Source organism: Gekko japonicus, unplaced genomic scaffold (assembly GCF_001447785.1).
Source record: "Gekko japonicus isolate JY-2015 unplaced genomic scaffold, Gekko_japonicus_V1.1 scaffold1, whole genome shotgun sequence".
Taxonomy (NCBI): Eukaryota; Metazoa; Chordata; class Lepidosauria; order Squamata; family Gekkonidae; genus Gekko; species Gekko japonicus.
Window position 1 is genome coordinate 291,683 of NW_015164181.1, and position 16,574 is coordinate 308,256.

The following is a 16,574-nucleotide window of genomic DNA, read 5'->3' on the forward strand; positions in this document are numbered from 1 at the left end:
CTTAACTTTGTTTTTGTATGAATGCCCAGAGGATACTTCATATTTATTACCATAGCAACAGAGACAGCTTCACAAAGAAAGTGAAGGCCAGCCTTGCGTTCTTATTCACCCTTTCTCCGAAGAAGAGTGAGCATATATTGGAAACAGAAGGGCACTGTGAGAAATCAGTTTCCTGCATTACGAGATTGATAAACCGTGGCAGACATTCATAGACAGACATCAGGGCTGATCCAAACTAGGGGAGGAAAAAGATTTCCTACTCCAATTACAGTTTAATTTTTTTGTCTATGTTCTGTAAAGTTAGCAAAATGGTGTCATTCTGAAGATGGTGTGTGTGTGTGTGTGTATAAGGAACATCCCACCCCCCACAGCTCCACAGCAATGAGGGCCTGCTTACCTGTTGTCAAGACTGGAGGTTAGGTTTTGCCCCCATCAATTTAGTGGCCTCAAGTGCAAAGAGTTACTTTCCCTCTCACAATGATCAATGGCATTAATTCATTTATACAGAGGGAAGTAAAAGGTAAAAGCAAAAGGGTGTCAGGCACCCTTTCTGGTAGCTATGAACCTATTTCCTCCAGCTGCCCTTCTTAAACTTTTCAGTATATGTGACAGCCACATCGGGAGGGCTTGAAATCCACTGAAGAGGCTCCCAACGTTAAAAGTTTGGATTTCATATTGGAGAGGTGGCTGAAATTAAGGAAACATTATCTTCCACCAAATAAAGAAATACCTTTCATCAAATAAAGGTTTTCTCTCATACTCTCCCTCCTTTCCTAGTATGATGTTAGACAGCAGAGGTGACTATCAGTGCAATGCTAAGGGGGCAAATCGGCACACGGAGCTAACTGACCCAAATGCTGGTATAAATTTGGTTTAAGCTGGCGAAAGGGCCAGTTATGCTGGTGCAGGGCAGAAGAGGTGCTGCAGCCCATAGTACTGCCACAGCTGCGCCAATGCAGCTCACCAATAGAGCTCCAGAGGAAACCCCTGTCCTGGTGGGAAATGGGGTGTGCTGGGGGGCATGGTGGCAATTCAGCACAGGAACGTCCCCCTGAGCAGCTACAAAGTTGCACCCACCAAAAATGCCAGCATAGCCCATTGGCACCCATTCTGAGTTGGGGGGGGGCTTCCCTGACACCCATTGGCACAGAGGGACTGGACCTAGCCTGTTAATGTTCCCCCTTTGTGAGGGGCACCATGGGGTTTGGAGAGGAACAGCTGTGTCCCCCTCCCAAGCCATGATGATCTACAATTGGGGGCAGTGTTCCTACAGAGGACCGGAAGTGGGCTCTGGGCCCCACGAGCTTTTGGGCAATTTGGGTATGTTAATGAGGGGCCCAAGCAAAGAGAAGCCATGAATACTAGTTGTGCCGGAGGACTGTCTGTCAGGTGGCTCATTGCCATGGCTGATCTGGCCATACAGCTCCTGCTACATGCTGACAACAAGAATGGCCACCATGAGCAATTTTGCTATTGCAGAGTCTGCAGAGTCATTTCTCTGCCAGCAGCCCTCATCCTGAGGCCCAGTGCCCAAAAAGTGAGAAGCACCCACACTTGCACCATGGAGGGATCAGCCATCTGTGCAGATTTGTGGTTCCATTTATGACCCCCCCCCCGGTTCCTTTTTAAAAACTGCTGGATGCCCGGGCAGGACCAGTTCCTGCAGATGTCCCTTAGTACTTTCAATCTGATTCCTCACTGACTGTGGCATGTACCTGCAGTTCACTAGTTGTGGGAATTCCTACCTCTGCTGTCACTGTCACCCCTTCCCCTTTTTAGGGGACCCACCCATTATCAAAAGCAAATAGGAAGATCCCGGGGGGCCTCCCCTTGGCTGCACATGTCCAGGGTCCAAGGCCTTGCATCCCCATCCATGCCTCCTCGCTACACCCTTCACCAGGGGAACACACACATATCCCCCCCCCCACAATTGGCTGTGTATTGTGTAGTGGGTTGACCGCATGGCTAGGCCGCTGCGGCACGCATAACATCCTGCATGCTTCACTGGCACACAACAAAGACAAAGGGAAACGGCCCGTGGACCAACTATATACACATGTGGGGACACCCCCTAGGTCCCGTTGGTGCGTTTGAATCTACCGCCAACGTCCCATTGGTCCCTCAGTGGAGAGACCAGGAGCCTTGTCCCCATTGTTCTTCCAGAGTCAAGCTCTGGGGTATTTGCTGGCCTCTGGTGGCGGTCAGCGGACACAACACTGTGCCTTGCCACTGGTGGCCAGGGACTGGGGCCAAGAAGCTGTTGTGGCACTGTAGTAGCTCATCATGGCTACCAGCCCACCCTATCAGTGCCAGTGACAGACAATGGTGGAATGTTCTTGGAAGCAGCAGCCACGGCAGGGGGACATGCACCGTTGGTAGCAATCCCACTGCAGAGGGGGTGATTCTGCAATCATTAGCAGCCCAGCTGTGTTGTGGTTCTTCGTCACAGGCAACTCCCAAAGTAGTATGCTGTTGCGGGAACTTTCTCCAATGTCACTGAAGAGGGCCCTGGATCCAGCACCAGTCTGAGCAGCTGGGCCCCAACCCTGGCCCTCGTGAAGGAGGGGGGTCTGCCATTGTTTTGCCCCATCCCCACAGCCAGGATTGTCCTTCCACAGCCCTGGGCCCTCCTGCCCTCTTGTCTAGCCAGGAAGAGATAGAGTTGAGCCATGGGGGGGAGGAGGATAGTGGCCAGTCTCCTGGGCCAGGGCCTGAGAGAGATGAGCAGGCTCCAGGGAGGTGGAAGGCAAGGTGCAATAACACCAGTGCCCAATTGGGATCCCAAGCTGACAGTCCACTATATTCTCCCCCCATGCCTATGTCCCTTTTCCTTGATGTTTGGTGCTGATGTCATGAACCACCTATGCGCCCTGACCCTAAAGAGGCCAATGGCACCATGAGGCCATCATGGAGTCCTCAGGCCCAGCAGCTAAGGTGGAGACGATGCAGAGGACAGACTCAACATCTTCAGATGGCAGCAGCCCTGGCCCACCAATGAAGGACCAGCCCCACTAAAGCTTGAAGATGGAGGACAGCAATGAACTAAAATACCAGGTCTTAAAGGAGACAGCCGCTGGAGCACTGCTCCAGCAACCCAGGACCCAGTGCAAATGGTGGTGGCAGCAAGCCCTGCCCCCAGCTCCCCGTGCTGAAGCGCTGGGGGGAGGCGCGGAGAGCCCCGCAGCTGGGTCCCCAGGCCTGTGCAGAAGTACTGCGGCTCGGAGGAGGCCTGGAGAGCCCTGCCGCCGGTGCCAATGCAGTAAGTAAGGAATCCACGGGGGTGGGGGTGGCAGGGGCTTGAGGGTGGTGGTGGGAGAGCCTCCCTCCCTCCCTCCATCTCTTTGCCATCTTTCCCTCATTTGCTTTTCTTTCCCTCCTTTTCTTTCTCTTTCGGCTTGATTGGGGGAGTGGGGGTGGGAGAGCCTCCCCCCATCTCTTTGCCCTTTTTTCCCTCCTCTTCTTTCTCTCTTTCCGTTCTCTTCCTTCCTTCCTCTCTTTTCCTTCTTCTTTCCTTCTCTCTCTTTACCTCTTTTCCTTCTTCCCTTCTCGCTCTTTCTTTCTTTCCCTCCTTCTTCCCTTCTCGCTCTTTCTTTCCCTCTTTCCTTCCTTCCTTCTTTCCTTCTCTCTCTCTCTTTCCTTCCCTCTTTCCTCCTTCTGTGGCCCAACTCTAGTGAGAAGGGGTTTAAACTTCAAACCCCTTCTCTCTTCGCTCCCCCTCCCCGCAGGCCAGCTCGGGAAGGGAAGGGGAGGCTTTTGAAGATGCCTCCCCCCCTTTTGCTTCCCCTTCTGATATCACTTCCGGTGATGGCAGGGGGTGTGGCATATGCTAATGACCTAGTAGCTCATTAGCATATCACATGCTAATGAGCTCCTGCCACTCTTTTTCTATGAAAAGACCCCTGCCTATCAGTCAGAGGGTCTACTGGCTGGCTTGATGGCTTCTGGTGTCAGGTTAACAAAGATAACAAGGCCAGAGAAGGTTTCAGAAGTCCAGTGTCTTTCAGTCAGAGGTCAGGTTTCCAGGAATAAATCAAGACAGTGTCAGCAGTCCAGCGTCTGATGTACATGTTGCATCCACACTGAAAAGCATCTCTTGGGAGACTTTATAGCTGCACGCCAAGATGTCATGCATACAGCCAGCTTCTCAGGAACAATCATGGAAAGATTCATCTCCACTATCAGCAGGCAGCTGGCATTAAGCCAGGAGGTGTGCACTTCGCTGCCTAGCCTGTAAATCCATTCTCATCCTTCTTCTGCAACATTTCAAGGGTGCAGGTAATCCCGAAGGGCTGGGGGCAGGCAACTGACTGTTGCCTATTTAAATAGAGCTGGAGGGTGGAGGTGATTCTGAACCGGCTCTCTGCTGCAAGTCCTGGCATGACTGCACCTCATTTTCCTGCTGGTTGGCTTCTGTTGACTCTGGGCTGGCTACACACAGGCCCTCCTCCTCTGAGGAGTCCTTACTGTCACTGAGCCCTGGCTGTTCCATGACGGGGGGAGGATACGGGTGGCAGGGGTGAGGCACATTCCCCAGAGCCAGGTGTCATGGTCGCTGGTGGCCTAGATGAGCAGGGGATTCTAGGCCATTGCCAGGACCCCAGGTAAAGGGCCCACGGTCAGCACAGCAAATCCTGCCCACCCTGTCATTCATGTGGGTGGTGACTGGGTGGGAGCAGCTGGAGAGCCACCATGAGTGGCGGGAAGCCTTCACCAGGGGCCAGCAATGGATGGAGGGACTGGTAGCATCTGTGATGGTGTGGCTGGTCACCTGGATGGGCTTCTTGCTATCATGAGGGACATGGGTGAGGGATAGGGGTGAATCAAGCCACTGCTGGGGGACCTGCCAGAGGCTCCCCACTGGCAGATGCGTGGGACTTCTAACAAAGCCAATCTCTTAAGCGGGTGTGTGCTGCTGACCACAAGAGGCCTCTCTCCGCCCCCTGCAAGTGATGGACGCTTGGACCAGCCCCTTTGTTACATGATCCCTGATTGGCTCTCTCTGCCCTGTCTATCATGCTGTTCACACCTAGCAACAATGCTGGCATGGAACGCTGCAGTGCGAATTCCATGGATGCTACTGTAGCAGTAACAGGAATAAAAGAACAAACACCTTTCCCCCCAGCCAGACGCCACATAACTTTCCCCTTAGGGAGATGACTAGTGGTACCACAGTTAGACCGCCACCAGCTGCCACAGCACAGGCACAGCACAGAATTCTTCTGTATGTCATGATGGACCAGTTTCCATTGGAATACCGTTTATGTCAGCACTGGCAGTTGGCTGCTCTACATGTACTCAGCATCAGGCCTGGTTTCGGACTGGAGCGATGCTCCTGCAGTAACAGGCCTGCCCCCCCTCCCCCCCAGGTCACCCATGGCCCAGGGCTATTTTTGCACTGGTGCTGGCTTCCTTCTGAGGCCTCCTCCTGCCTGCACAGCCCCCGCCAATGAGACTTGTCTCGGGCAAGGCGCAGAAGGAGCAGGAGCGACAGCCCCCGCTGCCAGGTCAGTCCAAATCGCTCTCTCTGCCCACTCGCACCACTCCATCCCGGCAGCCAGAGAGAGAGACACGGCCCGCCGGGCTGAGCTGGGTGAAGCAGGCAGGCAGGCAGCCACCCCGGAGAAACGTAAATGACCGCTTCAGGGGAGAGGTTTGGGGGAGGGGGCAGTGGCGGCAAGGCTCCCCCGGGGCCATGCTACGCTGGGGCACGCAGCTGCCTCTCTGGAGCGCCCCTTGGCGAGGCCGCCTGCAGAGTCCGGGAGTGGCACAGGCTTGGGCGCGGGGGGATCCCTCCTCCCAGGCCTACCAGAGGCCAACAACAAGCCCTCTTGCCCGGGTCTGCTCCTCCCTTCTCCTCCTCCTGCTTCTCCTCATTCCTCACTACGAGGGGTCTCTGCCGACATGTGGGGGCAGCTTGGTGGGGAAGGCAGGCACAAGGGCAGCGCAGCCAGAAGGAGGAGAGGCCGGGATTGACAGGGACCCCCCACACACAACAGCCCACTTTACTTGGGGACCCTCGAGGGCCACTCAGCTGAGAAGAGCGCTGGAGGGGGGGAGCCAAGCACCCCTGTTTCCCCTCCCTGCGGGGCCCACTGCTGCACTCCAGGGAGCACCGGGCGCACCCGAGGAGGGCACTGGCACCACTGGAGGGTGTGTGTGTACGCGTGTGCTCTTGGAGAAGACTGGTGGGCGCCTGAACCGAAGATTCCATGTGAGATTGGCGAGGCTGAGGGGCAATGCTCCCTCTAAGCTGTGCAATCTTCCCTTCCTGCTCGGCGGCTGCTGCTCCTCTACTCACCCTGTAGCGCCCGGCTGCAAGGTGCTGGATTCAGCGCTCTGCCGCTACTGAGAGCTCCTTTCCCCTGGTGGGGGTCAGAGAAGGGAGGAAAATGAACTTAACGCTTGGTTAGGGAGTTCAAATGTTCCAGGCTCGTGAAAGCATTATCACTGAAAGGGGATGGCAAGGATGAACTTGTAGCCAGAAATTGTCTTGCGAGGAGGGCGGGGGGGGGGAGGGAAAAACATGAAATGAAGAAGGCAGTTCGAGATGCAGAAAATACAAGGAGCCACCTGGGCTTAAATAAGAACTGCCACTACACAAAAGTTGCATCTGCCCCTAGAAAACATTAATTACTTATTTTGTGTGCCCGCGCACAAGCTGAACGCTTTGTGCCCGGTGCTTGCAGTTCCAGACTTTGAGGGCGGGACTTAGAGGCAAGGGAGGGCTTCCTCTGGGAGAGGAGAAGGGCACTTGGTGAAGGCGGTGGGGAGCCTCTGGCTGGAAGTGAACAGAGAGGCTAGTTTGTTGTTTCCCGTGGGGAAAAGGTGAGATGGTGTTTGTAGCTTGCCACAGGAGAAGGGAATGGCAATGAAGAAAGCCTAAGGCTGGATGATGAATGGTGTCGGTCTGAGCCGGAATGTCACAAGAAAGCCCTAGTAGGGTAAAGGCAATTGCAAGAAAACTTGCTTGGCCCTTACTGGCAATGGCCCAGTTCACAGAAGAGTGCAGTAAAGGGGTGGGTGGGGTGAAAGCAGTCAAGCAGAAATCATGAGAAAAGAAGGAACCCTACTGTGGAAGTGGCAGGTAGTTGGCTGCCTTGATCTCTCCCTTCCAGCTCCAGACACACACCCTGCACCTAGGAGGTAGAGGAAAGAGAGCTGTAATGACTGTAATGCCCAAGGAGAGAGTCATTTTATTTATTATTTATGTACAAGACTTATATCATGCTTTTCTGCCCTGATCAGGGCCACCACGGCAGCTAATGACTTGCTACTGCTCAACAGCCGCTGCCCCATGAAGTGTTGTGTAGTGGTTAGTGTTCCAGACAAGGATCTGGGAGACCCAGGTTTGAATCTGAGTTGGGAAATACCTGGAGATTTTGGGGGTGGAGCCTGAGCGGTGGGTGTTGCCTTCTGACACACTTCCGGTGATGTCAGAGGGTGTGGCATATGCAAATAAGTTATGCTAATGAGCTCCTGCATCTCTTTTTCTATGAAATGACCCCTGCTCAGCATGAACAAAATCCTCACTACCAAGATCTACTAGACTTCTGGACAAAGCCTGCTAGTGTTCCACAAAGGCGAGAAAACAAAATGGGAAACAGAAAGGGAGTGGGCAGAGAAACTGGCAGCCTAAACCTAAATGGGTCGACTTGGAAGCAAATCCCAACTGATTTCAGGTGTGATTTGGCTTGCAGCCAGAGACTAATCCCATCAGCAATGCTCTACTTGGAAAGCAGAGGAGGGAGAGAGAGAAGTGTTGACATGCACAATGCCCTAAGGAAAGTTATACCATTGAAGTTCTCTGATGTAACTGGTATGTCTGAGGATCTTCACAGAATCTCTTCACAGAAAGAAGTGCCAGGGGCATGACCAGATCTCTTGCACTCCTCTGTGTCCTCTGACCACCTCTCACATCTCACTCACTAGTGTTTCCAGCAAGTTCATGAGTAATAAGGCATCTGCACACGCTTGCGTGCAGCTCCAGCAAAAGCAATTCACAGCTGGCCATGGCTGTGGGCATGTTGGAAATCAACTCCTTTTCCAGTAGGAATGTGAGGTAGCCAAGCCATGGTGCCCCATGAACTGAGTTGATACTGACTGTAGGGCTTTGCGAGAGAAGCAGGTGCTGGCATTTTTACTCACTCTCCCTTTTATATTCTGCTGGGCAAAAAATGCTTTTGCAGTTCTAAAAGGGAAGTGCCTAATCCTCAGTGTTCAGTTCACTGAAATTCCCAGCCACAAAGGTAATTTTTTAAAAGGATGCCTAACAGTTGAGAATTAAGGTTTCCACAGGCACACATGGCAATTAGCTGCCCAAGTTTAGCTGAAAACAGCAAGAATTAAGTGCTCTAATCATTCAATCCTGACGCCACTATTGAATGGATAAACATTAAAACTAGGTAGATTAGTAGATTAACCCCCTAAAATGTTAATTAAGACAGGGGGGGAGAACCAATTTTAATTGGCAAGGGCTAATTTTAATCAGCAGGAGCTGAGAACTAAAGAAACACATGTAAATTTTGAGGCTATTTTGGTTCTAGTGTGTTACTGTATTAGGAAATGAAAAATGACATATTAACTTTCTTCTAACATAGTCTGGAAGACTGTCTGTGACCTTGACAGATAGACCAATGGTCAGACTCAGTATAAGAAAACTTCATGGATCCATGTGGTAGCCTTTGCTTATCATACTGTAAGGTATCTCATGCGTTCCTCAGTTATCTAAAACAGGCACTTGTTTCAAAGTTTGTAGCAAGTGCAGATTTATTAAAATGTAATTAATGAACTGGTTAAAAGGAGGTGATGAAACAGACAAATGTTCTTTCAAGATCTATTCACCGTCCAGTGTCTTGGAGCCACCAGAGCATTTCTGTGGAAAGAAGGGTTTCTGCCTGTGGAGTGCAACTTTCTCACCACACCCTGCCCACTGCAGATCAAAATGTCCCCTTCAGAAGCTTCATTTGTAGGGACTGCAGCAGGAGGGAGAGGTGAGAATGGTCTGCTCTGTGAGCAGAACCAGGGGTCATTTCGTAGAAAAAGAGCTAGGGGAACTCATTAGCATAACTCATTAGCATATGCCACGCCCCCTGACATCACCGGAAGTGTGTCATAAGGCCACACCCCCTGACATCACCGGAAGTGTGTCATAAGGCCACACCCCCTGACATCACCGGAAGTGTGTCATAAGGCCACACCCCCTGACATCACCGGAAGTGTGTCATAAGGCCACACCCCCTGACATCACCGGAAGTGTGTCATGAGGCCACACGCCCCGCCCCCAACGGTCCCGGCCACCGCCGCCGGACTTGCAGCTCCACTGCCGAGCCCCATGAGGGGCCTGGCGGTGGTCCTGCAAGGCCGGCAGGAGTGCAAGGAAGCCCCGCAAAGGCCTTCCCTGGCCCCAGGCAGGCAGGGGTGGGGAGAGGCAGGGAGGAAGCAACTTACCCTCCCTCTTCTCCTGCCTCCTCCTGGCTGAATGAGGGCTGAAAGCGGGGTGGTCGGAAGCAGGGGGCGGGGCTTCGTCATGTGCCCCGCCCCCGTACCTCACCCGGGGGAACTGCGATCCCCCGCGATCCCCCCCGAAATGACCTCTGAGCAGAACTACTCCTGTCTGTGGAAACACTCCAGTAGAGCCAACCTGTTATGCGGATGAAAAAGAGAGAGAACAAAATGTTTGTTTATTTTATTTATACCCCCCTTCTCTTGAATGGGAACCCAAAGCAGCTTACACTGTTCTCTCCTTCTCCATTTTATCCTCACAACAACACATTGACTGTTGAAGGAAGGAAGGGTATGTGACTTGCCCAAGGTCACCCAGCAAGCTTCCATGGCAGAGTAGGGGGGATTTAAACTGGGGTCTCGCAGGTCCTAGTCTGACACTCAAACCACTTCACCTCACTGACTAACTATTAATCACAAGTAGAATGAAAGACAAAATGCCAGGTCAGTCTGCAAAGCTGAGCCTCTGTGAAAGAGATGGGAAGGAAGAACAATGGCTTGTTCCAGCACTGGTGATTAATGCTTTCCTCACAGTGATGGCTGCCTGGGTTGTGTTGTGGAATCCCAGACATTAGCAACATTAGCCTCGTCTCACCTGCACTGACAGTAATGGCTTCCATGAACTGGTCCCGCCAGCAATGTGTCCCTACAACCAAGGCCAGGTTTGTCTTCTTGATCAGCTTGTCCACCGTACTCTGTTAATGACAGAAACACAAAGTAACCTGCTTGTGAGAAATCGTCTAGATCAGGGGTGGCCAAACTTGCTTAACGTAACAGCCACACAGAATAAAAGTCAGATGTTTGAGAGCCACAAGACATGAACAAATATTACACATATGTTTCTATTGAAAAATATGCAAATTTGCTTTTTATTAACATTAAATTAGACTGTGTGAAATAGCCGCGTGCGGCTCCGGAACTGCAGTTTGGCCACCTTTGCTCTAGATTGACAATAGAGAGCTTCTTAATTTCATAAGCCCCAGTCTCATAATTATAGTTAAGAAACAAAAAAGATCAAACAACAAACATATCAGCCAAACAAACTTTATGACAACAAGCTGCAATGCCATTGTGAAATAGGCCACCTTGTCAATTACTAATAACAGCTTTCGGCCTTCAACTCATTAATTCATATAGATCGTTTCCGTTCTTAGTCAAAGGCTTTTCTCTTTTCAGGAATTTGTCTTTCTACTGAGTTGTTCCTTGTCATTCTCCAAATAGCTTCCTCACAGGCTCTTCAGTTTCCATTCACAAATGGAAGTGGCCAGTTGAGTCAGGCTGAAGCTTTGCGTGGGTGTCATCAGCAGAGGATTTAGATAGGTTTGTCACTAACACCAAAGCAAATGGGCTTTCTGAAAGGAAGAAAAGCCACGCTGAACTAAGTCTGGCTTTGAACTTCTGTGTGCTCATTACACACGGCATCAGTGAACTGGAAATGCTCGCTTGTTACCTTATATGGGAATAGATATCCAATATAAATATTACTGTAACACTGTAGCCATTGCCACAGGGCAGAAGAGATGGTGGTCTCAATGGCCTATTAGTTTCCCTTGATGATGAAGACAACCAACTGGCAGCCTTGCGTGAAATTTGCCCTCACCCTCCGGTTGCCAGATAAGAAATGAAATAGATGAATTTGGCAGTGGGACAATGGGACAATGACAGGCCACACCTTAGAGTGCTTGTTTGCTCAGAACTTTGGCCTGCTATTCTGTTCAGAAATCAGTTTTGGCTTCCTAATAAAACTAGTTCCCTCCTGTGCCCATAACTAGCTGTAAGGCCCATATGTTACAATGGGCAGTAAGGAAAATGAAACACTGAAAAAAATGAAAATAATCTAACTGTACATATATTAAAATGTCTGATTATTTTTTTAAATAGTGCAGTTATAAATATAATCCCATAGACTGAGGCTGTACAATGCTAAAATACAACATTTATTACCTGTTCTTCAGTTGTCTGAATGTATAATGAAGTAATACAATGCTGAACCCTTTGGGTGACCCGTTTGGTTTCTGCTCTGGTTTAGGGTTCCTAGCTGCCTTGTTTCTTTATGAGCTTCAATGATAAATCACTAGAATATTAGACCCCTCCCCCCCACACTTGTACATGATTATACAATGTTTGGGTGCAACCAGACCAAGCTGAGGGTCCTTGAGCAGGTCTCTGGATAGGCAGTATATAAATTATCTGAATAAATAAATAAATTTTTAAAATTGGCTCTCAAACGATGTATTTTGGACTCAGAATTGGCTGGCTTCTATTTTGAGCAGTCATAAATTAGGAAATGATTACAGGTCTCTGTAGGGCTACCCAGCTTTCTGACATTGTGGTGGCTAACCTACAGATGCATCCAGATTGTAATTTATACACCCAAGCATGATTACAACCTGGTTAGTTGTGATAACTGCATGTGGTTATCATTCCAGCTAACCAGGGGGTGTTGGTTAGGAGCAAACCAGGTTTTAAGCTATAGTGTGTAGCTGGTTTGCTAACCACAGGTCCCTGCCACACGGGGGGGAAAAGTCGGGCAAAAGTGCGGCTTTTAAAAGCCGCACCAAAATAGGCACGTGGTGGCGGGATCATACAGATCCCGTGAGCAGCCACGCAATTGCTCCCCGGCACAATCAGATGCCGGAGAGACAGCGACGGGAGGCTGCCGAACTGCGCATGTCTGAGCATGCGCAGTTCGGCCAGGAGCTGGGGATGCACCAGCAGAAGGATGCGCTGGTGATCTCACAGCTGCGCTTGCCACAGCCGTTCCGGTAAGACCACCTCCGGAGGTGGTTTTTTGTTGATGCGGTTTTTCGGCCGGAAGGGCCGGATCGGGGACGGGCACGCAACGTTTCCCAGATGTTGCGGTGGGATCGCGCCCGTTTGCTGCGCCCCCGATCCATCCCTCTCCCAGCCGAAAACCTTTTGTGTGACCGGGGCCACAATGTGTACTACTTGTGATTTGCTGTGACTTCTGAAGTTACAAAGCCACTCACAGGCCCCTAGCAACAGAGATGGCAGTACAAGGAGGACAGGCTGTGGTCACACTTTCAATCCACTTTCAATCCACTTTCCAACTGGATTTTGCCAGTTCACACAGTAAAAATCCAGTTGGAAAGTGCACTGAAAGTGGATTATATAGTGTGTGTGACCACAGCCACATACGGTCCATTGGAATGTGGGAAAAGAGGCAAGAAGAATACAAATTAGAATTTGCATATCACTTACATCTAGTAAACTATACAAAGTTAGTTGCACAAACTGGGCTTAAATGAACTACAGCTTAGCATGACATCTGAATTCAGGCTCTCTCTCTTCCTCACAGCAGCTTTTTATTCTAATTCTCCCATCTGCTCTATGACTTTTTCCCATAGACTACATTCCTCTTTTTTATCCCTCTACAGTGGCTTTCCCTTTCACATGTTGCACTTTTCTTTCTCCCTTATTTCTTCCCTCCCCCTCCTCCTCTGGTGAATCTCTTTCCTGTAGCTCCTTCTCATGTTCCCTCCCCAAGAGCCTGGTGCACAGCACTGACCTTGAATTCATAGGACTCTTCAATTATGACCTCCAGTTTGGGATGTTCACCCAGTATTGGCTTCCCCATTTCTGCAATCCGCTTGGCTTCCTCCTCTTCCATTGTCAGCTTCCTTTCTGCCACTTCTGTGGGAACAGCAACAACATACAGAGAATGTCCTCCACACTCCTGACACTGGGCAGACGACACTGGACAGAAAAGCTGAGTTGGGGAGGTAGGGATTTTACAAACCCAACGTTACAAACCCACTTTACAAACCCAACATAAAAAGCATGAAAGCAATAGAAGGATGACTTATTTTTAAATGACAGATGTCAATGCTGAAAGGTGGGGGAACTAAAAAGGGATGCTACCAACTTGTAGTCAGATACTGAGTGAAACATGCACAGAGCTTTAGCCAATCAATTGTTCTGCCCTTCAAACATTATCTTTTAGAACTGCTGTGTGAAGAGATAAAAACAATGTCTAAAGGAAAAGTTTGTGGGGAGGCTATGGAATCCAAAATCTGGTTAAAAATGGCAGAACTGATCGTTTACTTTTTTTTAAAAAATGCTGTTTTTAATTTTCTTTTCAATTGTGTTTTCTACATTGGAGGTTTTCTTAGGGAACAATCCATCCCAAAGATAGGTAAAGTTAAATCCACTGAAGCAGCAGACTTGAACGTGTGCTGGATTGTGGCCTCAGTGATTCTAGCATGGTATTTTATTTCTGAGGGCTTTTGAGCTGAGATGTGGCTAGCCTATTTTTTAGATAGATGAACTCCATTTCATGTGTTGTGACATTTCCCTGCCAGTAGCAGCCAATGATGTGGCACGAGGGCAGGGAAACATGCAACATGAAGATGTTGTAGCAGAGGCTAAGTGATCCCACATTAAATGGGAGAGGAAATGAATCTGACATATTCCCTATACATCAGCACCCCCCCTCCCACTCAGAAGATCATCTTGTAAACTGATAACACACATTCAGAAAAGTCAAAAGTGTAAAAGGATTTATTTGAGCAGGATGGCCCCGTACATTTTCATACCACCCCAAATCTTTTGCTAGTAGATGCCAATTTTTTTTTTGAAAACAAGCCAAGATTTCAGAAAGAAAACAGAAGCATTCAACAACGTGAACTGACCAAGGAGGAAACATCATTCCATATAAAACAGGCTCTTGTGTTCTTATATCTCATGACACTGACCTAGTGCTGCCCATGCTATTTTTTATGGGAGCGGGAATCAACACACAACTATTTCTTTCTCTAATTAATATAAGAATACTTCTCAGAAAACTTCCATGTTTTTACATATTTTCTGTGTTTGCAGTGAAGAAAATATATCCCCTTTTGGTGATAAAATGCCTCTTCGCATTTCAGCATTCTCTTGTGTCTTTATGTTAAAGTACATATATAAAGCTTGCTTGATAAGTATGCACGTGCACACATCCATGTCTTTTGACCTCATTCACATTGTAGCCTCTCTAGATGATTGCTAACATTTAAAAAAGGTGCAGGGAAGTGCAGGTTAGAGGATTTCATGTCTTGGGATGAAAGATGAAAAACTGCCCTCAAAATGAAGCGTGTGAAAAGCCATGCCTGAGCTTTCAGGATAGGAAGGGATAACAAATCAAGATAGAAGAACGCATCAGAGGCATCAGTACCATGTGATGCTTCCTATAAGTGACCCAGTAATAGATTTGGCTGTGGACCTGTATCAAAGGTAGTTGACATAACAACATATTTCAATAAAATAAATAGCTAACAAACTCAGAGACAAGGGGTGGTATTTGAGTACAGAATTTCAAAAGTTCTTTATTTTCCCCAGATCATTTGGCCACTGTTTGAAAGAGCCAGATGTTCAAAATAGTCTTTAAAATGGCCTGGCCTCTAGGCCAGTGGTGTTGGACTCATTTGTTGTGAGGGCCGGATCTGACATAAATATCACTTTGTCGGGCCAGGCCACATATACATAAATTTTATAAAGGACACAGACAAACCCAATTAACTATATTATTTGTTAGTCAAAATACAAACATGATTTAAATATAAGAGCATAAGCAGAGCCCTGCTGGATCAGACCAGTGGTCCATCTAGTTCAACATCCTGTCTCACACACTGGCCAATCAGTTCCTGTGAGTCTACACAATATTCCAAACTAGGAATAAGGCCCGTTGTGGAAATAAATATAAGGAGCTCTAGGAAGAGGCTCTGGGAGAGTGCCCCGGCCTTGGGCACTCAGTGTCAATTTGCTGTGGTGACCTCAGCAGGATATAATGACAGAGAGTCCACCATTTTCTTTTGGGAAACTGATCTCTGCCATCTGAAGAGCAGTTGAAATTCTGCATGATCTCCATCCCTCCCCTGGAGACTGGCAACAATGGTTCCCCATGATGGAATGGCTGTCTTGGAGGGTGGAGTCCATGGCATCGCACCTGTCTGAGGTCCCACCCCTCCTCAAACCTCACCCTCTCTATGCTCCATCTCTCAAATCTCCAGGAATTTCCCACCTTGAGTTGGCAACTCCATCTCCCTCCCAGTCTACCGTCAACCTACCGTTATCTGCCCCCGGCTTCAGATTTCCATCTCTTCTCCCTCCCTTCTAGAGAGCAGGTGTAATTCTGAGTGTTCTCCAGCCCCCACCTGGAGATTGGCAACACTGGTTCCCCATGAGGGATGGCTGGCTTGGAGGATGGAGTCCATGGCATTGCACCTGTCTGAGGTCCCACCCCTCCTCAAACCTCACCCTCTTTAGGCTCCATCTCTCAAATCTCCAGGAATTTCCAACTGGAGTTGGCAACCCTATCAGGACTGGCCCCAATGAGTTTTCTCCCAAAAACCAAAATAGGTGTGGAAAGGGCCTTTTACTGACAGAACCTGGTTGCCTAACAACAGTACAGTTGGCAGTTCTGATTAGGGGAATACCTGGAGATTTGGGGGGTGGATCCCATGGAGGGCAGCATGGGGGGGGAATGGAAGGACTCAGCAGGGGATAATACCATAGGGTCCACCCTCCAAAGCAGCCATTTTTTCCAGGGGAACTGATCTCTGTCATCTGGAGATCAATTGTAACAGCAGAAGATCTCCAGGTCCCACCTGGAGACTGGCAACCCTAGAGGAAAGTCAGCCACACAGCAGGGGGTTGAAGAGGACGGTTTGATGGTCCCTGGCCCACCTCATTAGCCAGCCAGCCATGGTTGAGCCAAAAAGGAGAGCCAGTTTAAATGTATTCTGACAGGAAAGTGGCCAAGATGGCAGTAGGCGGGGGAGGGGGTTTGCTGAAAGTCCCCTTTTTTTTTTTACTGACAGAAGTTGGTTGCCTACCAAAAGCCACTGAGGGGACAGTTAGTCACAGTTAGGCCCACACAGGAACCAAGAGAAGTGTCTTCCTCAGGAGAGAGTCCGGCTTTCCAGGAGACACAGCTCGTTTCCTCTAGGCCAGACCCTCCCTGGCGCTGCTGCTGAAGGAAGGCGGGGGAACCATTGAAAGGCGCTGGGCAGCCTTCTCTGCTGTGCAGCTCGCTGAGCTATTGCCCTGACAAAGCACCAGCCTTGTGGCTGAGG

The 16,574-nt window shown here is 49.4% G+C and overlaps 1 protein-coding gene across 5 annotated transcripts in view; it reads right to left on the reverse strand.

The window, feature by feature from the left end:
• Positions 1 to 16,574, reverse strand: part of SLC8A3 (solute carrier family 8 (sodium/calcium exchanger), member 3) — a 244,412-nt gene that overhangs the window by 11,516 nt on the left and 216,322 nt on the right. For all 5 annotated transcript variants that reach the window (XM_015407999.1, XM_015407997.1, XM_015407998.1 and 2 more), the window contains exons 5-6: positions 13,031 to 13,155; positions 10,097 to 10,196 (exon numbers count right to left, since the gene is read on the reverse strand). In XM_015407999.1, coding sequence (XP_015263485.1) covers positions 10,097 to 10,196; positions 13,031 to 13,155 — 225 coding nt within the window. The remainder of the gene's footprint in view (positions 1 to 10,096; positions 10,197 to 13,030; positions 13,156 to 16,574) is intronic.